The sequence below is a fragment of the Pholcus phalangioides genome, unplaced genomic scaffold, assembly GCF_987345545.1.
Source record: "Pholcus phalangioides strain wild (caught in Gottingen) unplaced genomic scaffold, Ppha-v1.0 ptg000017l_1, whole genome shotgun sequence".
In the NCBI taxonomy this organism is placed as follows: Eukaryota; Metazoa; Arthropoda; class Arachnida; order Araneae; family Pholcidae; genus Pholcus; species Pholcus phalangioides.
Genome location: NW_028301610.1, coordinates 39,863,947 through 39,885,920, shown reverse-complemented (window position 1 = coordinate 39,885,920; position 21,974 = coordinate 39,863,947). Strand labels below are relative to the sequence as shown.

The following is a 21,974-nucleotide window of genomic DNA, read 5'->3' as shown; positions in this document are numbered from 1 at the left end:
ACTGCTCCGAATTCTGAATTTTGCTGCTCCAAATCCTGAATCTTGCTGCTCCAAAGTGGACTTAGTCACTTCCCACCCCTGCATTATTCCAAAAGAGTTATAGATACACTGCTCCAAAAAGTAATGAATCTATACCATGCAATCAATCATACAAATAATGACATAAAATCCAATAACAATATCTTCACGTTTTTTCATAAATACCAGTCTAAAATCTATATTACAACAATAATACAACAACTCATCTATATGTAAAATTTCTTTGTTTCAGCAATACAAAAATTAATGTATATACTTTAATATGAAGCAATTATGAACCTTTACAAACCACAATAATAAGGCTGTTTCTGAAATAATATCGTAGAGTAACCCATATAGACCTGCTGGAAGGACATTCATGTCCCTTGAGGTTAATAGTGTATATATGTTTGTATATGTACATATTTTTGTATTTGTGTAGTTAAAATATATATATATATATATTTATTTATTTAATGTAAACTGCTGGGGATGCAATTTAGACCAATTTTGTGAGAATCACCCTCATAAGATCTGTGTGATCAACATGTGTTGTTTGCAAGTATTGTGTTTCAGACTTTGAATAAGAATAACTTTGGTACTTGTGAAAATATGCTGAATATTATTGGAATTTTTAAATTTTATTTTCTGGGTATATTTTAATCATATCTGTTTATTTTTTAATGACGAAAATTTTGTTTAAAAAAATTTAATATGTGATTTATAAGAAAAAAATTCAGAAGTCATGCATCCCTCCATTTCTTTCAAATGTGTGTCTTAGTAAAAGATCATTTTGAAAAAATAATTAAAGAAAAATTATTTAGTGACTAATTATTTAGTTAATGAAAAATTATTTAGTGACTTATTTGATAAATGAATGAAGGCCTGCTTTTCACCCATTGCTTGTATGAAACTCTGCTGATTTTTTTCAAATGTGTAAATATTTTCTGTAGTCAAAATGGCACCACGAAGCCAGTTAAGCACAGAATTTGTGGTGGTGCCAATTCGGCAACACTGTGTATTAAATTATTTAAATTAATTAATCAATTATTAAATTACTATTGTCACTAGAAATTTGCAGTCAGGAAATCTGCTGTTGGAACTGATAGCTCAAATAAGGATCTCACAAATTTAATACACAGTAATTTTATCTTGTCTGGGAGTGCACAAAATCACTTCGTAGACCGCCTGTTGACCACCCCTGGTTTAGATCATGAAATGACAGCACAAAACGTTCAGCTTTTGTTACTGTAGAAGTACAAATAAGCTCAGATTCCATAATCAGGATACATGCCAAATGGCCAAGTTTTTTTTGGGGACATAATTAATGCATTAGGTTTGTTCAGTAGAATACTTAGGATTTTTTCAAGGAGGGGGGGTTGTTAATTTTTCACTGCAAAAATACATCAATCTTTGCTCAACGGGGGTATTGTGTACACCTGTGGGTTTGTTAACATCCAAATAGCCTTGATATAGCTAGCACAAGTAAATGCTCGATATCAATATTTGATTGGGTATGTAAGTGTGTGTGAATGAAAAAAAGTGTATTGCATACAAAGTAAATTTTACTTGTGCAGCCATCAAAGAGTGAAAGTAGAGTAATTTAAATGGGAGACTCCTTATTTAGTGATTTTTGCTATCTCCTGCTAGACATATTCCAGTGTACTTTGATTAGGGAATCATATCCATACAAATGATTTCTCCAGCTATCTGTTGAAATAATTTGTACTTTATGTGCTTCATTTGTAAATTTCCATTTAGGTTTATCATAAACTGTTATTGAAACAAAAAAAAAAATTTATGGGAATAAACATTTTTATGATTATTTTCTGGTACAGTGATTGTTAAATGATGTGCTGCAAGATATTTGGGATATATAAGGGGCATTCTGAAAGTAAGTTCCGTTTCTCAATATTGTTACTGCTATCACAATGTTGTGCATGTTTGCTGAGTTTTTCTATTCATTAGCAAGGTGTTTGCATCACTTTCAGACATTCTCATTGTGCCTATGTATTTTGGTGTGTGTTTATAATGTCTAAGAAAATCAAATTACTGGCTGTTTGTGAATAGCTCACTTATTAGTATCTTGAATGTGAGAAACCTTAAAGCATTCATATAATTTCCAATATAAGTTGGCTTCTCTGACAAGATTCTGTAAAAAATGAACGTGGCACTCCCAGAAATTGCAGTGAGAGTAACATCATGGAGAATCTCCTGTTCCATCAAATCTCCTGAATTGAATACATTCAAGTATTTGTTTCCAAAGATGTAAAGCTGGCATACTTCGTTCATCTTCATGCACGAGTCTTTAGTTTTATTACCATTAAATATTTTTAGCTAGAAGTGCTATATGAAGAAAACATTTGGAGGGGGAAGAGAGCTTGGGTTGCCTGACATCTTGTATATACAGGGATTCAAAGACGTGACGGGAGGGATGCATTTTATATTTATGAATTATTGAGGCTCAGCTCCCATTCACAGAGTTTATTGAAGGGCTTGAGTAACCTGAGGCTCCCAGATTCTGCCATCTATACTCAGTGTTTTCTCCATAAACTTTGTTAATTTTCCAACAAATTAAAATTCGTTATTTTCATACTAAGAAACTGGTGACTAAATTATCTTTACATACAACAGGCAATTATTGTTTTAGACATTATAAACTCATGAAAAAGTGTACACACTACAGCTGTGTTTCTCAAAGTGTGGTCGTGGCGAGCTGGAGGTAGTGATCTGTGCACCTATTTGTGCTTAAGAATGATGCTTTTATAAGTGAAAATACCTACTATATGAACTGTTCTGGTGAGCCACAGATAAATCATGAATCGGGTAAGGGAGCCGCGGGTGGCAAAAGTTTGAGAACCGCTGCACTACAGGAAATGCTTGAAAGGTATGCAAAGACTACTAATGAAATGAAATAGTCTACCTACACACCATGTGATCAATGCAGTGACGATTTTTTAAAATGGAACAATTCGGATATTACAAATTTAGTTTTATGCAGGGTAATTGAATAAGTATTTACAGGAAATTTAAAAATTTATATATATAACATGGTATTATATTTGGATGTAGGCTATGTTGATTTAGTATTTAAAGAATTGAAAAAAAAAAGAATTGCAATTCTCTTTCAGAAAGGTGCCTCAATTTCTGATGTCATTCTCAATGGTGCTGCAAACATAATAATGTTTGAGAATTTTTCTGCTCTGGAGAATGAAGAGTGAATTAATTTTTAATTTGAATCATCTTAGGCTTGGTTTATAAAATAAAACTGCTATATAAACAATTTTTTCTTCCAAATAGTTTAGCTCCAAGCAGTTGGAGAGATTGTCAAAGAAAGCTGAGAAAGAAGAAAAAATACAAAAGGGGAAAATCAAGAAGGTTAGTATAAATGTTGCTTTTCCTTTGCTGACATTTATTGAATTATTCACACACATCCCCCACTCTCCTCTCCTCATTTGTGACAAAAAAAAGGTTTGATGTAATGTGTCTTTTATTTAATGCAATATATTTTTTCTTGCTACCAGCAGTGATTTCCATTGAATGATTATTACTATGGAAATATAAACCATGAGATAAAATGTCCACATTTTTTTTCACTCATTTCCAGGGTTGTTTGGTTTTAACCAAGTGTTTTTTTTTCACAAAATCCCATGAAAGTTACCTAAATATAATTTTTTTCCCTAGGAAAATATCATATCGGTTCATTATCAGCCAAAATGATTAATTATTACCACATTTTCTATTCTTGGGGTACCTTCTAATGGTATATCTTTATGATTTTTTCAAAAAAACTCATAAAAGTGGATAAATATAAACTTTCTTACATATTAAGTATCTTAGTTGCTCAAAGTAATATACAGTACTGAAATTTCTCATTCTTACTGCATTTTCTAACTTTGCACTACATTCTGATGCTGTCTTAAGCAAATCCATGAATGAGGATTGCATCACACATGTGGTGGTGGTGTATTATCCCACAGGCTTTTTCCCCCTTCACAAAGAAGCAGCAACAGTAGTGACTTCATTGTCATGCTAAGGGCAGGTGGTCTTATAATCCAAAAAGAGACCAGCTGCCCCTAAAGGACAATGCCCAGTGTACTAGTAGTTACATTACCTCATTCCATAGGTAGCAGCACATCTTGTACTGTATATCACAACCAGGCTTAATATTGAATTTCTTTTACATATGTTCAGCATTACCCCCAGTTAATCAAGGTTCTACTGTTCAGTAGCAAAAGCCTGAAATTGGCTTGTTCGCGAAGTGGCCGGTGATTCCTGTGCAAAAAATTTTCAGTTAGAAATTCTTGGAATATGTTTTATGAAAAATAATCAGCTATATACAGGGTGGTTATAATTAAAAAGTTCCAATTTCAAAACGCAAATAAGAACTGCTGGTCAGAATAGCTTGAAAATTTGCATGGATCCATTGCATGAAGTAATGGAATTTTCTTTGGCGAAAGAAAAAAATACTTTAAAATGTACAAGTAGATGATGCTGTACTTGGCCAGCGGTAGCTCAATCTATTTTGCACACCACATCATTTCTGCACTTCAACAGCATCATTGTATGAATAGCAGGGCTGGACAAATCCCAGATGCCAGGGCGACTAGAAAATCAGTTTTGGCGTCTAAAATTTTACATGCATCATTGCTAAAATGAATTATAAGTATGAGTTTTCTTTTGATTTTGTTATAATATGTCTTCTAACATGAGAATGGGTCATAAAGTCCCAGAAAAGTTTAAAAAAAAATACTGAGGATTGCTTTTTCTTGGGAAAAACCATGGTTTGCTCCTAAGGAATTTAGCTGGTGCCTAAATTTTTTTTTTTTGATTTGTCCAGCCCTGGTGGATAGCACAACGTTTATCAAGATGCACATTGCAACACCAGCAAAGAAGCTGCTGAATAACAATTTTGACAATAACAAGATGACACGACACTTGGGCATCATGTTTACTTGACAGGAGAATGCTACTATAACCCTTACAACTTTCGACTTTAGGGATACCCCTAAAATGTTATGTGCAGTGGTCGGATTGCAAACTGGTGAATTGAAAGCACATCCACATCATTACCATGATATACTTTAGCCTGTTGTTGAACAAGCATTTTTGTGCTTCCACCTCACAGCCAGAACACAATGGACTACATATTAAACATGAATTATGAAAACGGGCGATGCTAATCAAGTTATCATTTTGCCCTAAGTGGCTATTGTTTCCATTCTTTGTGAGTGAATTTCCCATATGCTGGATGAGTACAGCATCTTCTATTTTACATTTTAAAGTATTTTTTCTCTTTTCCATAGAAAATTCCATTGCTGCAGGAATATTCATGCAAATTTCCAAGTCATTCCTGACCAGTGGTTCTTATTTTACAGTGTTTTTGAATCAGAACTTTAGTTATAATCAACCTGTATTTCTTAAACCATTGCTAATTAATCTGCATTAATTATGCTTCATTAAACACATTGTATTTGCCCAGTTTTTATCACAGTTTTTGTAAAATAGCCTTCCTAATTAAGCATATTGAAAGTAATGGGAAAAAAACATCTTTATCATAGGGTTAATGATAACATTAAGAATTTTCAAATGCAAAATAATTCCTCGAGTTAAGCTAAAAAATAATTAAATTGCAAAAGTTGGTTTTTATTAAAATTTAAAAATATTTATAGATTAATTAATATGGGAATTGTGCTAATTACATCAATAAACATTTTATTTTAATTATTAAAAGTTATAATGGTTTTTCAGGAAATTCTATTGTTTTTGATATAAATGCTATTAAAAACCAAAAAACCTGGTTTTTTTTTTGGTTTTTTCACCAACCCTGTAATTTCAGTAGAATAGGTAGATAATTTGATAAAATTTTAGGAGACATAATTGGTATAGTGTATATCTTGAGTAATTTTTGAGAAAAAAATCCAACCTTCTCTCTAGACATGAATCCAACATAATAAACCATTGTTAACTTAAATTGTAAATGTAACTACTTATGTAACATGAATGCCACTAATTTCCACTTATAATAAAATGAATGAGCTCAAAGATCTTGCATCGTGGTAAAAATGTTTTGATAAGATCATGTGTGTATGCTTATTGTATAGGGATAATGATCAGTTTGGAAAATCAAGTGACATGACCAGGGACGCAACTAGGGGGGAGCAGGGGGTCTGGTGCCCCGGACGCTGAACCAGAAGGGGGTGCCAGATTTCCCCTTTAATTGCCTCTTCCACATCACAAGGGGCGCCAAAATGCTGGCTTGCCCTGGATGACAAAGTATCTAGTTGTGGCCCTGGACATGACTATGCTGGCTATTAACCAGCCATCTGGGCATGATGTGTATAAATATCATAATTCTTTCTTTTGATGCTATAAATGTCCTGGTTAAAATTGCAACACTGGAAGGACAAAAATATTGAGCTAAATTGAATTCAGTGATACCTTATAGTACGGAGATGAAAAATTAAAACTGGAAATACTTCAGCCACATCGAACAGACAATCAGTAGGACTAGGATTTTTATGCTCTAAACACTTTTAAAAAATGCTCTATAAAATATGCATTTATGCTCTTAAAAAACTAAATATGCCCTATAAAATGAAAAATATATCCTAAATTTTTTTTCATTCTCATCTCAAATAACATCAGTTTTAGCAAAATAATATGATGAGAAGTGTTGATGCAGTCTGAACTATTTTGAACCATTGCTTATTATGTGAACAGAAATTCTTCATTTGACTAACTAACCTCATCGAGCCGAAATTTCCCTTTTCAGCAAGTTGTCTCTCCAAATTCAGAATTAATGTGCCGCCATCTGTAGGTAAAAATACCTTGCCAAGTAGTATATTTAGCTTTAGAGAAGCACAAAATTAAAATGAATAAATAAATAATTCAGCCAGACTAATGTCGTTAAAGGGCTAGTATTTTTATGCTCTTACAATTCAATGTCATTGCTAATTGGTTGAAAAACCTGAATTTCAGGATTTCCTACCAGTCAGCAACGACGTTTCATTTTTAGTGCATAAAAATCCTAGCCCTAAGAGGTCTCGTCAGAGGCGGGAACCGCAAAACCCAGTCTGAAGCGGGATTGGAATAGCGAGGGAAAATAAATTTTTTATCGAAAATCGTGAAATATACAAGATATGGTGTAAAATTTTGAAAGTATGCTCTATCACGTAAGAATAACGAAATATGTAAAAAAAAATTTTAAAAATGCAAAGTCAGAAACCTGAGCCCTAGTAATCAGTATTATAAGTATCCAGTGCAAAGTATTATGGACTGGATACCAAGCAGAGATGAAGGTTTTGGAAAGAAAATTCACATGTCTTAGCTGGGAATCAAACCTGTGTCCCTTTGCAATCCGGTTGAGTGGTAGAGCACTCAAACACATACTGATTTTATACATTTGGTTATAAAACATAGCTATGCGATGCCATAAGATCACAGATTTCCACTATTTTCAGCTATTTGTATGAAAAAAATTGAATTTGGGCCTGTAGAAACGCGTGCAATATCAAACGTTAAACTAAAAGGTGCTGAAATATTTCTAGAATATGAAGCCATCATAATATCCACATAACTACGCAGACTAGTGAGCTATTTGTGCAAACTAAATGTAGTACTTGAAAATATATATACTTATGACAAGTCAATTATATACAGCTTTCTCCCCCTCCCACTTATCAACATAGTTAAATGATGCTGAACAACAAAAAAGTTTTCAGGTTCCCAAGGAAATTTTAATTGTTTTAGGGTATATTGTTGGCTGCTGAATTTAAAACTGGTGTTGGTTTTGTCAAATCGGCTCTAGTTGTTGAGATAATGCATACTCCCAACATTTCAATATAGTCTGCAGCCTCTAATTTTTGTGTCAAATTTTTATTTTCAATTTTTCATTTATTTTTCTATTTTATTCAATATATTATCATGATCAGATGGCAGTGGTCATTATTTATCGATATTAAGTATAAGTTTAGTATTGATTTACATTTCACACAGTTTTAATGTGATTTGTATGCTGCTTATACATTACCATTAGAATTTAACTTTCACTTTATCTCAAAAACTAGAACCAATCTGACAAAACCAATGCCAGATTCAGAATCAGTGCCCCAAAATCACTGAAATATCTTTGAGAACAAAATCAGTGTAATGCAGTGTTTGAATCATGTGATTAATGTTTTTTATAGCCATAAAATTTTATTAAACTTAGTTAAAGATATAACATACTTCAAATAATCTTCTGTATGAACTTTTTAGGCAATTCAGCAAGGTAATTTAGAAGGTGCTAAGATATATGCAGAAAACGCCATTCGAAAGAAGAATGAAGCACTTAACTACTTGAGGATGGCATCTAAGCTTGATGCAGTTTCTTCGAAAGTGCAAAGTGCTGTGATGATGAAAGGGGTAATTTATTAATCCTATTTGCTAGAAAATTTTGTTAAATATAAAATTAATGTAAATTATATTATTTAAAGAAAGCTATTCCAAAACCAGGTAAAGAGTTACTTTTATTTTAATGCTTTAACTGCACGAATAGTCAGAAATATACCTTTCTGTATGTGCAAAACAAAATTTTCCCCCTTTTCCCTCATATCAAAAATCATCGGGAACAGAAATTGATTCTTTAATATTGGAACAGTGTTAGGGTTAAGATAAAATATGTTGGTCACTCTGAACATTTGGAAACAAACCATCCAAAATATTTTCAGAAAGTATCTCACTTTTCATTTTCCTTGAAACTGTAGCATGGATAAAAATTAGTATTAGCACTTCAAAAAAGACCTTTGTGTATAATTGTAACCAATGCCAGAAGGTTATGAACAAGGACCTGTCTTTAGATGTATTTCAACCTATGCTTTCATTGTATTTCTTGCACTTGTCATAGTGATAAAAAGAAGAAATGCTATTGAATTATGGTTTTCAATAGGCTTTTCCAGTTTAGCTCAAAAAATAATCTTGACAATATTCAATGAATATCAAGCTAAGCTAATTGAATAAAACAAAAATTCACTTCATATGTACTGGCAATTAGAAATCACCAAATCCCCCTTCAAAATGACATATCTTTTTCAGCGAAGTTGGCTTTCTTTTGATTTTCAGCAGGTGCAAACTAAGGGCTATAGGGAAAAGTTTTCCATTTTGATAAATCAACTTTAGAAAATATCTGGGCTTGCAATGCTAAAATAAGAGGCTTATAGAGCTGATATCTCGTCATTGTTGCTTAAAGGGTTAATGTTGATCAGCAATTGTAGTCACACCAAGATTGTTTTATTCTAGATGCTCTAAATTGAATGAAGAAATCATAATTTGATACATGTATATATGTGTTCATGCATTAAGTTAAAGATTCCTATATTTATACTTTTCTTTATTAGTATGGAATTTCAGACCTTTTTTTTTTCTTGTAAAAAATGAGATCATAAATCTGTTTTGAGAATATACGAATGTACTATTGCTAGATGGTAAAAAAAAAAAAGTACAAGCATTTCTGATTTTAAAATAATTGAGCTATTTTTGTTAAAAATATTTTCATATTTTTTTCTGTTATTTTTCAAATGAGTGAATCTTCAAACAGTCCATCTCTTACAAATTGTTGTTAACCTAATATATTCTATACATTCTTTTTTATGAAACTTTTTTTTTTTTGCCTTATATTATTTCTGAGGTCGGTATTATGCTATAAAAGTTTTATAAAAATTATTTTATAAAACTTGAAAAATGCAACCAATAATCTTAATGGTTACATTCAGGTAAACGAAACTGATAGGCTTATTGGTTGAATTTGTGTAGTTTTATAAAAGAATTTTTATAAAACATTTATAGTGTAATCCCGGTCTAAATAAAAAAAAAAAAATTCATAAATTTAGGAATATTTTAGTACATTGGGGGGTATTATATTATAACAGGAGCCAATCAATTTTTAGAAGGTGGAATTACTAGTACATTAGTGAATGAAATGAATGAATTTTTTATTAATTCTGCAATAACTGAATATTTTTAGTTAATAGAGGAAATAGAGCTTTTAGTACCAAACCAGTATAATTCTATAGTCGTTACTGAGATAAAGGAAAGGACTGTTAAAAAAGAATTTAATATATAAAAACAAATTTGAAAATAATAAAGCAGTTGGTTATGATGGAATCATGCCAAAAATGCTAAAACTTGTCAGTAAATACCATTTAAAGTTTATAACCCACATTATAAACTCTTCAATTCTCAGTGGAGTTTTTATTGATAAATTAAAATGTGCTCTTGCCATACCCATTCATAAATCAGGTAATGTCAATGATTTCAAAAACTATCGTCTCATCTCTATTTTGCCTGTTTTTTCGAAAATTTTGGAAAAAATAATGAAACACAAAATTATAAATTTTCTAAATCAATTAAATTTTTTTTCGAGAAATCAGTTTGGTTTTCTTGAAAATAAGAATACCAAGATGGCAATTTCGAAATTTTCAGAAAAAGTATATGAAAGTATTAATGTGACAGCAATAGAACCCTTGCTATGTTTTTAGACTTAAAAAAGCCTTTGATAGTGTCGATCATCCAATTCTTATACATAAGTTATATTGCTCAGGTCTAAGAGGCAGCACTTATCACTGGTTTAAAATTTATCTGTCAAATAGAATGCAAGCAGTTAAAATAAATGATACAATAGGTATATACAGAATTATTAAAAATGGCATCCCACAGTGATCTGTTCTTGGACCAATTTTATTTTTAATCTTTGTTAATGATATCAATAATCTGGATCTACATGGTGATTTGATTAGCTATGCCGATGACCACAGCTATTGTTTTGTCAGAACAAACGTATACCATGCTGAAATCTGATACTGAAGATTTAACAAAAATTAACACTTGGTTGAGGCATAATAAGTTAACCTTGAATCTCACCAAAACTAAATATATAAATTTTCAATTATATAATAGAAATATTGAAACACTTATAATTCGATACCATGAGTTGGGATGTTCTGATGACCAATGTTTTTGTCAGATTGTCTCGGAAATTGAAGAGTTTAAATATTTAGGAGTCACTATAAACAAAAATTTGAAATGGAACTCTCATGCAACTGCACTTAGTAACAAAATAAAATACATGAATGTTCGTTTATATTGCTTAAAAAATATTATATCTCCTCAATTTATTCATTCACTTTATTTTGCTTGGTTCTACTCACTTATTCAGTATACTATATGTGTATGAGGAGGTGATTATGAGTCCAATTTAAATGTTTTAATAAGTGCTCTGAAAAAACTATAAATATTATTTACTCTCGTAACCCTACACCATCTGCCTATAATTATAAATCAGACTATAGATTTAATATTGAAAAACCGTATATATACCGAAGTCTAATGTTTATTTATAAAATCCTACTTGTTTGAAATCAAGCAATGCCCACACACACAACAAACACACGTCTCCATCGAGATTTTCAATATAATAATATACAACATAAAAAACATTAATCCAAAAGCAATGCATATATTTGGCTCCATTATATTTTAATAACCTGCCAAATGAAATAAAATATAAAAATGAATTAAGAGCTTTCAAAAAAACTAATTATCAATTATATTAATATTTTACTACAATAGGAAGGTACTTCTCAGCCCCCGGTATACAGTGTTGTCACACCAAGGCCTCTGTAATATTTGTCTATTTGTATACTTGTATTTTGTTTAGTACTTGTTAGTATACGAAAGTGTTTGCCACCACAGAAAAATTTGTTTGTATAATCTGGACAGATCAAGGGATCCCTTGAGTAGAATACTGTATTTATACATATTGTTTTTTTTTCTTTCTTAACAAACTACTTATTTATTTATTTATTTTTATTTATGTACATATTTGCAATATATGCAACTCTATGAATTGATATAATTCTTTATAGCAATTCATATTAGTGTTAAAAGTAAATTTACATAAACATTTTTTTTTATTGTCCAAATATATTATTGTACATTCAATTTGTAAAGTAATTGGGTGGAGAGAATAACCACATATCAAAATTTATGATGTTTAAAAAATTCTAACAATGACAAAAAGGAAGAGAAGTAAACAAATCTGTTATTACATCTGACGGTCAATATTGCTGTTTGTTCAATTGATCAGTAATCAGTCCAGATCCAGAGTGATGTGTTAGGAAGAGGAAACGAGGTGGAAGTAAAGGTCTTCAGTTGACCATGCATCCAATATTTGTATGGGACAGAACCATTATTTTCCCTTGCTATTTTTTGTTTTCCGGCTCGTATTAGGAAAAAGTTACTGAATAAGTGGTAGCTTTCAATTAGTTGCAAAAGTTTAAAATGAACTTTTAATGCCATACATATAAGTGGCAGCTTTACTATAGGAAATTATGGTTATTTTAGTTTTGCAGTGTCTGGAAATTATGATTATAAAGTTCATTTAGAAGTTATTAGACATGGGTGTTCTTAATGTTCACACAGTGCTGTTTTGAAAATGTGTTAATATCCAAAATATATTTATTACACCAGAATATATATATATTTTTTCAAATTTCAGGTTACAAAGAATATGGGATCTGTTGTGAAAGCATTAGATAGAGCCATCAACTCTATGGACTTAAAAAAAGTAATGGTCATGTTTTTTTATTCTTGCATGTATGTTTTATCTTGGTAACTATCTGTTTAGCCAACTTTTTGTGTACACTAAGTATGAAAATTATAACTAATAAAATGCTTTTCCCATGCATTCTCCATGAAGAAAGCATGTTCCTAGAAGAGACTCTAGATACTTCAGTTTTCAAACTCACCTTCTGAGAAAAACTGGATTAATTTTACCAACCCATTCTTTTCATCTTAGTTACAAATAATATTACCACTCTTATTTAAATAGTTGTGAACTTCACCCCATCTCCCATTTACTCCTGACCAAGGCCCAGATGTTGTTGCCCTAAAAAATGTTGAAAAATAATTTTAAAAAATACCCTAAAAATTTGGAAAAAATTCCATCAAAATAATTAAAAGTTCTCTTGTGAAAAACTGGTTATAAATAAATGTTGAAAGAAAAAGTTTTGACAGCATCAAATCATACATAATTTTTTTCTCTGTCATTTAGATTTCATCAAAAATAAAAAATTTTCTAATAAATGAGTTATAATTCATGAATCAGATAAGAGCACTGGCCTTGTGGCCCCTTCCCCAAGGGTGGAACTGAAAGGCTCTGGCTTGGGGGGGCCCTGAGACGATTCTTATAATTTTTTGTTTTTTCATGAGAAATTCACTATTGAGAGGCTCGTGAAGAATCTGATTGGAGGGCTCTGTTGCTAAATGTGGGACCATGACTGGCGTACTGGGAGAGGGAGAAATAGCATTTTTGCAGTTAAAAACAAAAAATAAACCCCCCAAAAAAATCCTATGTATGCCTATGGGTAGGAAGCCACAAAACATTTTTTCATTTCATTTTCCAAGAAATTCAAGCATATTTTTTTATAAGTGCTCAATGCAATCAGTATTCATATAATTTTTTTCAATTTTTTCATTGTCAAAAAATATAAAAAATGAAAAAAAATATTGCGAAAATGCCAAAAAATGCAAATGTCATCAACATCCAGGCCCTGTTCATGACTATTACCATCACACAAGTTGAAAACATAAAAATTGCTTTTATCATTAAAATTTTTAAATAATTTGATCTAGGTACTCTAATACTCGATATATGGAAACCAGTGTGTTTATTTGAATATTATTCTTTAACTAGGTTTGTAAAGATAACTGGCTATGATCAGAAAATGTGTGCTGCGAGAAATTCTGTTTTTTTATTATTGAAACTTCCTGTTCTCTTGAATAGAAATGTTGTACATAATAATTTTTATTTGGGAACCAAATCTCAAATTACTATTTGGGAAGGAAAAGGCCAAGTTTGGGCTGAAAAATGTGTTCAAGAATTCTGTTTAACACTTTTACTAGATTTTTACCAACAAATATTGACGATATATAGTTGAAGAACTAGCAAAAAGTTGGCAAAACTAAAAATGTTTTATTATACTTAGGAAATAGGGGAAAAAAGGGGGGAAATTTGATTATGACAGTTACTTTTGGTTGATAATAAAAGAAGTCCCTAATATTTTCTTCCATAGACTTGAGATGAAGGGGGGGGGGACCCCAATTATATTGAATTTAATGAAAAAATTTTTTTTTCTCAACATCGCCTTAAAGTAGCTAAACATTGAAAATCCATATGCAATGCTTCCAAATAGACTAAGAATGTCTATAAAGGGGGATGTGTGTGAAGAAGTAAGATTTTAAAATTTAAAAGTTGAATCTTGAAACAAATATAAGATTTAAATAAAGTTCTATCTGCTCAATTTAATTGTATCATCAAGTTGGGGATAAATCAAGGTTTGACTGTATTTGGAAAACAATTTTTGGTGTGTAACATCAGAGCAATTAAAATTCAAATTTTTCTTATTTGAATTTTTCCTAGTTTTAATAATCTCAGTTTGGTTTATAAGGTTATTCATATATTTCAGGTTTCTGCAGTTATGGAACAGTTTGAGCAACAGTTTGAAGATCTGGATGTACGAACATCTGTATGTACACAGGGTTCAATTATTCTCAATCTTTTTAACCATCAGTAGATTGTCATTTTTAGAAAAAAAAATGAAACGCCACTTTTTCTTGGTGTGCATTATTATTGTGAAAAGATTATAATTAAAGTGATTATTTTTTGTCCTGTATAAAATTTAATCGAATAATCATTTTATTCTGCATACATCTGGAGTGATAATACTCTGGGTTTAAAACAAATATTTCCTCACAAGGGGCTTTTAGTAATATAACTCACCCTTTTAGACTCGCCCTGTTTAGCAGAGGTTCTTAACTTTTATGTTTACATAATGTAGGCTACTTCCCTCAAACTTTCTGTGACTGTACATATTCTGTATGATAGTTAAAATTGTAGTTATACAGTATAACAATAGGAACAAAACAAAAATACGTATAAACATTATATTTTATATTCTTCAATGAATGTGAAATTCAAACTTCTATAACTCAAATATTTATTACCTTGAAGTATTTTTATATATAATTTTAACAAATATAGTTCTGCAATGGTACATTATAAACCATGCATTCTGCAGAGTGTGCCACAATTCTATTTCAAAGGACTGGTTTTTATTTTTCTCTACAAGCAATGCATTGGATTCTCTGCATTATAAATGTGCTCAATTGGGTCCAGGTATAGTGACTTGAGTGGCCAGGCCTTGATCTTATACTTAGATGAATGTTCATTTAACCATTATCATGCTACTCTAGACTTTATAAGTTGAACTCAAGAATTCACATTATGCTGGCCTGAGTTTAGGAATATATAAAGAGTTATTTTGGTATATTCCTAAACTGAAATAAAATAACATGTATATATTAAATGATACTAATATTGATGGCTAGTAATAACTATTGATTTATTTTATATCATTTGATTAAGTTGAAGTAGATTGCTACATTTGGAGAGGAAAAGAGTGAGGGTGTGTGTTTTTGTGTACTCAAACAAGGGGGAAAAAGAGGTAGATTTCCTTGCATTATTACTAGGGATACGTAAATTTCGTATTTACGAAATAACTGCGCTAAATGTCAAATTTATGAAATAAATGCGATAAATGTGAAATTTGCCAATTTTAACGAATAAATGCTGAAATTTGATTTTTTACTATTTTTTAGTGAAATCTAGGTAATTTACACTTTTTCAAGTGAGAAAGTCGTAATTTTGGTCAGTACTTGTGAGCATGCTTGAAAGAGAAACCACAAGCATCACTTTTTTCCCCTCTGACATTGTGTTAGATTTGAATACAGTCGAGTTTAGTTGTAAGGTTATAACAGCTCCTAAGTGATTTTTCCATGGTTTTTTTTGCAGCATGTTATATCTGGATTAATTTATTGGTTAAGACCATTCTTTTGGTTTGTTATATCCACAGTGTATGCTTTATGCAGGGTATGTTATAACATGTAAAAATATATAGACGTGACTGGGCCAAATTTTAAGAATTCCACATCCGTATGTTATATCCGGGTATTGTTATAAGTGTACTCGATTTGAAAAATAAGGCTTGACTCGCTATTTGAAAAATAAGGTTAAATTAGGGGAAAGTAGAGATATATTACTACAATGTTAGATTTCAACTAAGTACTTTAACGCTTTCCAGTAATACGTCCGGTTTTTTTAAATGCGAAATTTTTTATTTCAGCTATGTTTTATGTATTCAAGAGTTTTTTTATTTTTCTTTATTTTGCAAACGAATGTGGAATTGTTCATTTGGAATTCGTTACTATGAATAAATGCAAAATTTCTGATATGTTTTTTTTCGAATAAAAGAAATTTCTGATTTTAAAACTTTTTTTGCGAAATTTCTAATTTTTTTTTTTGCAAAATTTACGTATCTCTAATTATCACATATATACGGGGTGATTATAAAAAAACTATCTCGACATATGGGCCCCTAACTATCATACCATTCACAGAAACTGAATGAAATTTTGGCATAAGGTATTTTGATGTATGCGCTCAAGAATGATATGGAAAACAACAGTGTCACTCTAACAGTTACGGTTACAGTGAGAAAATATCAAATGGCAACACCAAGTTTTTTGTATTGGAATGCGATCTCCATACTGAAAAACACTAAATAGCGTTGGAATGGCACCTATAGCACCAAAATCCCCGGAGCTAGGCAAGGAAAAAGTAAAAAGGAATTTGCCGTGCACCAGAGCATTAATGTTCGTTTCATTCGTCACACCGTTTCTTTGGCTGAGATCCCAGCCTGATTAGTTCTCCACAAGGTCATGTGAAAAATTTGTGAAACACAATAAAGTGCTTTATTTTATGCTGCTTCTCTGTCCTTATTGGTTGTCCTCACTTTTAGCCTATCTACCGCCAGTGATTTTCATGCTACAGTTGCCATTCGAACGCTATTTAGGGTTTTTCACAATGGAGATCACATTCCAATACTTGGTGTTGCCATTTGATATTTTCGAAATTTTCTCACTGTAACCATAACTGTTAGAGTGACACTGTTGTTTTCCATATCATTCTTGAGCGCATACATGAAAATACCTTATGCCAAAATTTCATTCAGTTTCTGTGAATGGTATGATAGTTAGGGGCCCATATGTCAAGATAGTTTTTTTTATAATCACCCTGTATATAAATTATGCACCAATATTCCTAAACCTGCAACATATATCAAGATAACTCTTAATATATGGTGCTTTTTTTTCTGATGCTGGGTATAAGCACTGCTTCGAACTCAAAAAAAAGGTTAAATGTTTCAGCCATAAAGTATCCAGCCACGTTTATAAAAGATTGAATCAGAAGGGTATGTGCCCTCACTTTCCAATTTCATATTTGCTGTTCATGTACAATGTGTGCCAATATCATCTAAAACACCAACTATAACAACTAATGGTATCTTGGGACATAGAAAAGGATGATATTATTGAATTGGAGATTAAAATTTGATAACCAACTCAAGTTGGATCCCAGTCAGCATGGTAGTGGCTACATTCATCCTCTGCACATCAACATCATTACACTCATAGTGAAATGACAGCACTCATTCCAATAGATGTTAGGAATTTGCTTTTCCTTGTTATTTGCCTTTTTTGTTGGTTTCTTTATTATGTTGTAAAAGTAAATATAATTTTTTTGAAGGTTGTTGAAGATGCCATGGGCAGTGCGACAACTACAACAACTCCTATGGCACAGGTTGATAGTTTGATCCAACAAGTTGCAGAGGAAAATGGGCTTGATATTATGGACCAATTGGCTAATGCAGCAACTGCTCCTTCTGGCTCATTGTCTACGGCAACTGCGGATAGGTCCCAGGCAGAAGAAGATTCCTTGACACGCAGGTATATAATACAATGATGCCTCAGCTTATGAATGTTTTGACTAACAAATATTTTTTTTCTTGTTTTTCAGACTCGGCTAATGATTATGGATTAAGCCAGTGGTTCTCAACCTTTTTTTGTCTATGGCCCCCTTTCACCCATTTCTCATTCCTGTGGCCCCCCTTGCGAACATGAATAATTTTCTACTCCCCCTTCCTTTTCTGCCCCCCCCCCCCGCCCCCGTTTTCCCATTAGAAGATATTTATTCAAAAATTGTCTGAAGTATAAATATGTTTGAATTTAATTTGTACTATATTTAATATACAGGACGCATAGGTAACGGGGCATATGGCATTTTACTGACGAACCATTGGTCCTAGAGGCATACTTCCAGTTGGAAAAAGAACCCGAATAAAATGTAGTATTCAGATATTTGATTCATGTTGCCAGGGGTTACATAGTTATTAAAATAAAAATGTTAACTTTTTATTCGGTCACCCTGTGCCCCAAAACCCAATTGGAAAGTTGTTTCCTGGTCTTCGACAAAAATATGCAACGTGTCTGTGCAATTAAAAAAAATATTTTAGTCAGAGTGACAAAATATTTAATTTCATAAACTTCTTTGTAGCCCCCGTATCAGTAGCGATGGCTCCCCTTTTGTGAGATTTTCATCCTGGCCCCGCTGGAATATCCTAGGGCCCACCTGGGGCCATATGGCCCCCGGTTGAGAACCACTGGATTAAGCTAACAAATGGATGTGGATTCACTTGCTATTATAAAACAGCCAAGTTGTGAGTTAAATTTTAGTGCCAACATCAGAATTATTGTCACTCGATTCTGATGAATTTTTTTTATCTGCCTCGAAATGGATTTTCTGTATTTCTTCCTTATATTTCTCTTTCAGAAATCTTTTAAGCCATGTCATGTAAAGCAAATGAATATGCTAAGAGAAAATTCATTTTTAAAGAAATGCCCAGACTCTCTCTGTACGGTTTTAAATGTACACAGTAAGACCCCCCCCCCCCCCATCAAATTGAATGGTTTGGACCTTCCAGGAGCTTATTTTTTTCTGTCTGCATATAGGAAACAAAAAATGTGTTGACCACATCACATAGCACAATACAACAATATAACTCACAAACTCACCCAAAATATACATAAATATTTTTCTTTTTCTAGGCTTGCGGCATTAAGGAATTAGTTTTCATCCTTTCAGTTGATATGAACATTCAGGTCAAAAGAAATGCTCCAGAAATGTTGGTTCCTCCATTCACTGATGAAATTGGAATGGAATGATGTTTGAAAAATATTTTTGTGCTATTGTGTGTTTTTTTTTTCTCTGCTAAAACATTCATTTCCTGGTGATGGTATTGCATCATTTCTCAAGTTTTCACATTGTTTTCATCTTGAAAGCTTCCATTGTTGTTCTGGTATGTACATGAGTTTTTTTGTAAATGAGCTTGTAATTTCACTCTGTTGATATGTAAAATAAAGTATATATATTATAAACTGAGGGTTTTTTAAATTATTCACTTTCATTTAGCTTAGATTTTAAAAATGAATAACATTTTTGTTGTTTTGCTGAACTACTATATCACATATCATATCTAATTTATAGTTTGAATTTCTTCTGTATTTTTATCATAGTAGCAAATTTCATGAACCAAAGCTGCTACACAACTAAGCTGAATCAAAGAGTGATAACAATTGAGGTATTAGATTGGAAAGAAGGTAATGCCTAATAAAGAGACCCTGATTTTTGAGGTCATGCTCAGAAAACACATGAAAAGTTAGAGCGCTCATACATATCTGATAAAGAACATGACATTAGCTCTTTGGTTTATTTGTACTGCTCTTGATTTTAGAAAAGTCACTGATTTTAATCTCTGGTGAAAATGGATGAGATGAAGTAGCATCAATACTTGCTGTATGTTTTTTGACATCCTACTAGCTTTTCTTATGCAGTATGAAACATCACAAGTGTCTACCCAAATTTCATATCTCAGTGCATGTGTTACAAGTGATTTCAAGGATTTTGAGAGAGCAATTTATATTTGGCAGACCGATATGGCACACTGATATGGCAGACCATATCAGTGTGGAAATTTTGAAGTATTGTGAATTTTTGGGTTTTCTGATTACTTGAAATATTGTTGAAGTTGAAACAAGCTTGGTTTGCTAGTTGTCAGACAGGCGCATTTTCTCTGAGGAATTTGTTTTGTAATGTTTTTCATTTTCATTGAGTTTTAACACTTATACTGTTGCAGTTGAAAATGGTCTGCATGTTTTATTCTTACTTCTAGGCTCAACACAGGTGCGATTTTGCATCCTGAAGGATAAGATAATCATATTATACACACCTTTATCTCATTTTGTTTCCCCCATTTTATATTTTTTCACCAACTTAACTTAGACAATGAAAAGGGAAGGAAAAAAGATTCAAATACCATTTCGTTTCCTCCGTTTTCGAAATGTAGCAAAGGACTCCACATTCTGCAGCAGAAGAAAGTTGAAGGACAAGTTCTAAATTTTCGTCAGACAAGATTGGACTGAGATCTTAGTCTCCAGCTTGCGATGTTTTAAAGTGGGGTTAAAATCTTTTAATGTTCATATAATTTGCCTTATTAAAGATTGTATGATACCATGATTTTACTTGTGATTCAAGTATTACTTCTCTGAAAACCACATTAATTTAAAGTAGTAATTTTTTTCATCTTTTTTTTCCAAGTTCAGTTGATGTGTTTTTTCAACCCATGGTTTGATCGTATGAAATGATTTGGTAGAGGAAAGAAAATAGTGCATAGTGTTAAAAAGAATATGTACCACCGCTATATATGTGATTTTGAGCACAGTATTTTAATTGTTATTTATGAATAATTATGCCGAATTGTTGCATCATTACAAAACACTTATTTCACTGTAAATTTGAATATTTTTTTATTTAGTAAAATTTTACGAATTTTTTCATTAAATTATAACATGGTTGCTTTCTATGTAACCTCGTTTTTATTACGAAAATTTTATGCAGATTTCTTTTATTGCATAACAAAAAATGTGAGTGGTCATATCATTATGAAACAGTGTAAATCCAAATTCATTCCTAGTAACTTGCATGACTTGTTATTGGCTTGAATACATGACTTGAATATTGTTCACACAAAATTTAAGAGACATTGTAAGTTATTATAGTTGTTATTGTTACTAGTCGTATGATGTATTACCTATATTAGGTATTTAATCGGGTCATGCATGGTAAACTCTTGAAACATTTTCGTGAGATCGGGAGCAGCTTGTTGAAGTGGATAGAATCGTTGTTGTGAGATAGGTCTAAGCAGATCATTGTGAAAATGGGTAGTTTTCTGATTTGATAGGTGCCATACGAGAAATCCCCTCAAGGAAGTGTCCTAGTTCCTATACCTTTTTAACTTCTTATTGATAAATGCTATCAAGGAATTGATGGGATTGTTAGAAATTTGTATTTAGAAGATTGTTAAAAAATTTAATCAGGAATTTGCAGATGACGTGAAACTGAGGGGGGTGATCAAGAATTCTAATAATAGGGGAATATTCCAGATCAACTTGAATGTGATCGCGACATTGACAAGTGAGTGGTTGCTCACTTTTGTTCAGACAACCCACGCTTCACGAGTTAAGTGGTTAAATTCCGGATGCATGAAACTTTGCCACTGGACTTATCTCGTTGCTGAGATCTCTTCCAGCCCAGCTTCATGGCAGTCCGGAACACTTTATTTTGAGTAAAACAAAAAATAAATAAAATAAAAATAAATAATAAACACACACAAAATTTTTACAACATATTTTCCTCGGACAATCGTCCGTCGCGATTAACAAATTTTGTGGTGATAACAGACGAGTTGGAAGGTGGAGAAAAGTTCCAGAGTTTTGTTAAGAAGGGTGAAAAAAAAGAATTCCAGATGCAACCTAGGCTCATCAGTTTGAGAATTCTAATTCATGAGTGGCTTAAGTTTTCTGAACACTGTTCTGTAGTGATCAAAAAATCAAATGGAATGTTTGGTTCCATTCTTAGAAAGGTCTTTTCACATTCTCTTAGTGTTGTCTTTCCGTTTTTCCGA

At 31.9% G+C, this 21,974-nt stretch overlaps 1 protein-coding gene across 1 annotated transcript in view; it reads left to right on the top strand.

The window, feature by feature from the left end:
• The window catches only part of LOC149073059 (charged multivesicular body protein 1a-like), a 40,142-nt gene extending 19,104 nt beyond the window's left edge, over positions 1 to 21,038 (top strand). Inside the window, exons 3-8 of the mRNA XM_089246601.1 lie at positions 3,319 to 3,396; positions 8,278 to 8,424; positions 12,554 to 12,622; positions 14,523 to 14,582; positions 17,702 to 17,901; positions 19,060 to 21,038. Of these exons, the coding sequence (XP_089102727.1) occupies positions 3,319 to 3,396; positions 8,278 to 8,424; positions 12,554 to 12,622; positions 14,523 to 14,582; positions 17,702 to 17,901; positions 19,060 to 19,081 (576 nt within the window). The 3' untranslated portion in view covers positions 19,082 to 21,038. The remainder of the gene's footprint in view (positions 1 to 3,318; positions 3,397 to 8,277; positions 8,425 to 12,553; positions 12,623 to 14,522; positions 14,583 to 17,701; positions 17,902 to 19,059) is intronic.
• The last annotated feature ends 936 nt before the right edge of the window (positions 21,039 to 21,974 follow it).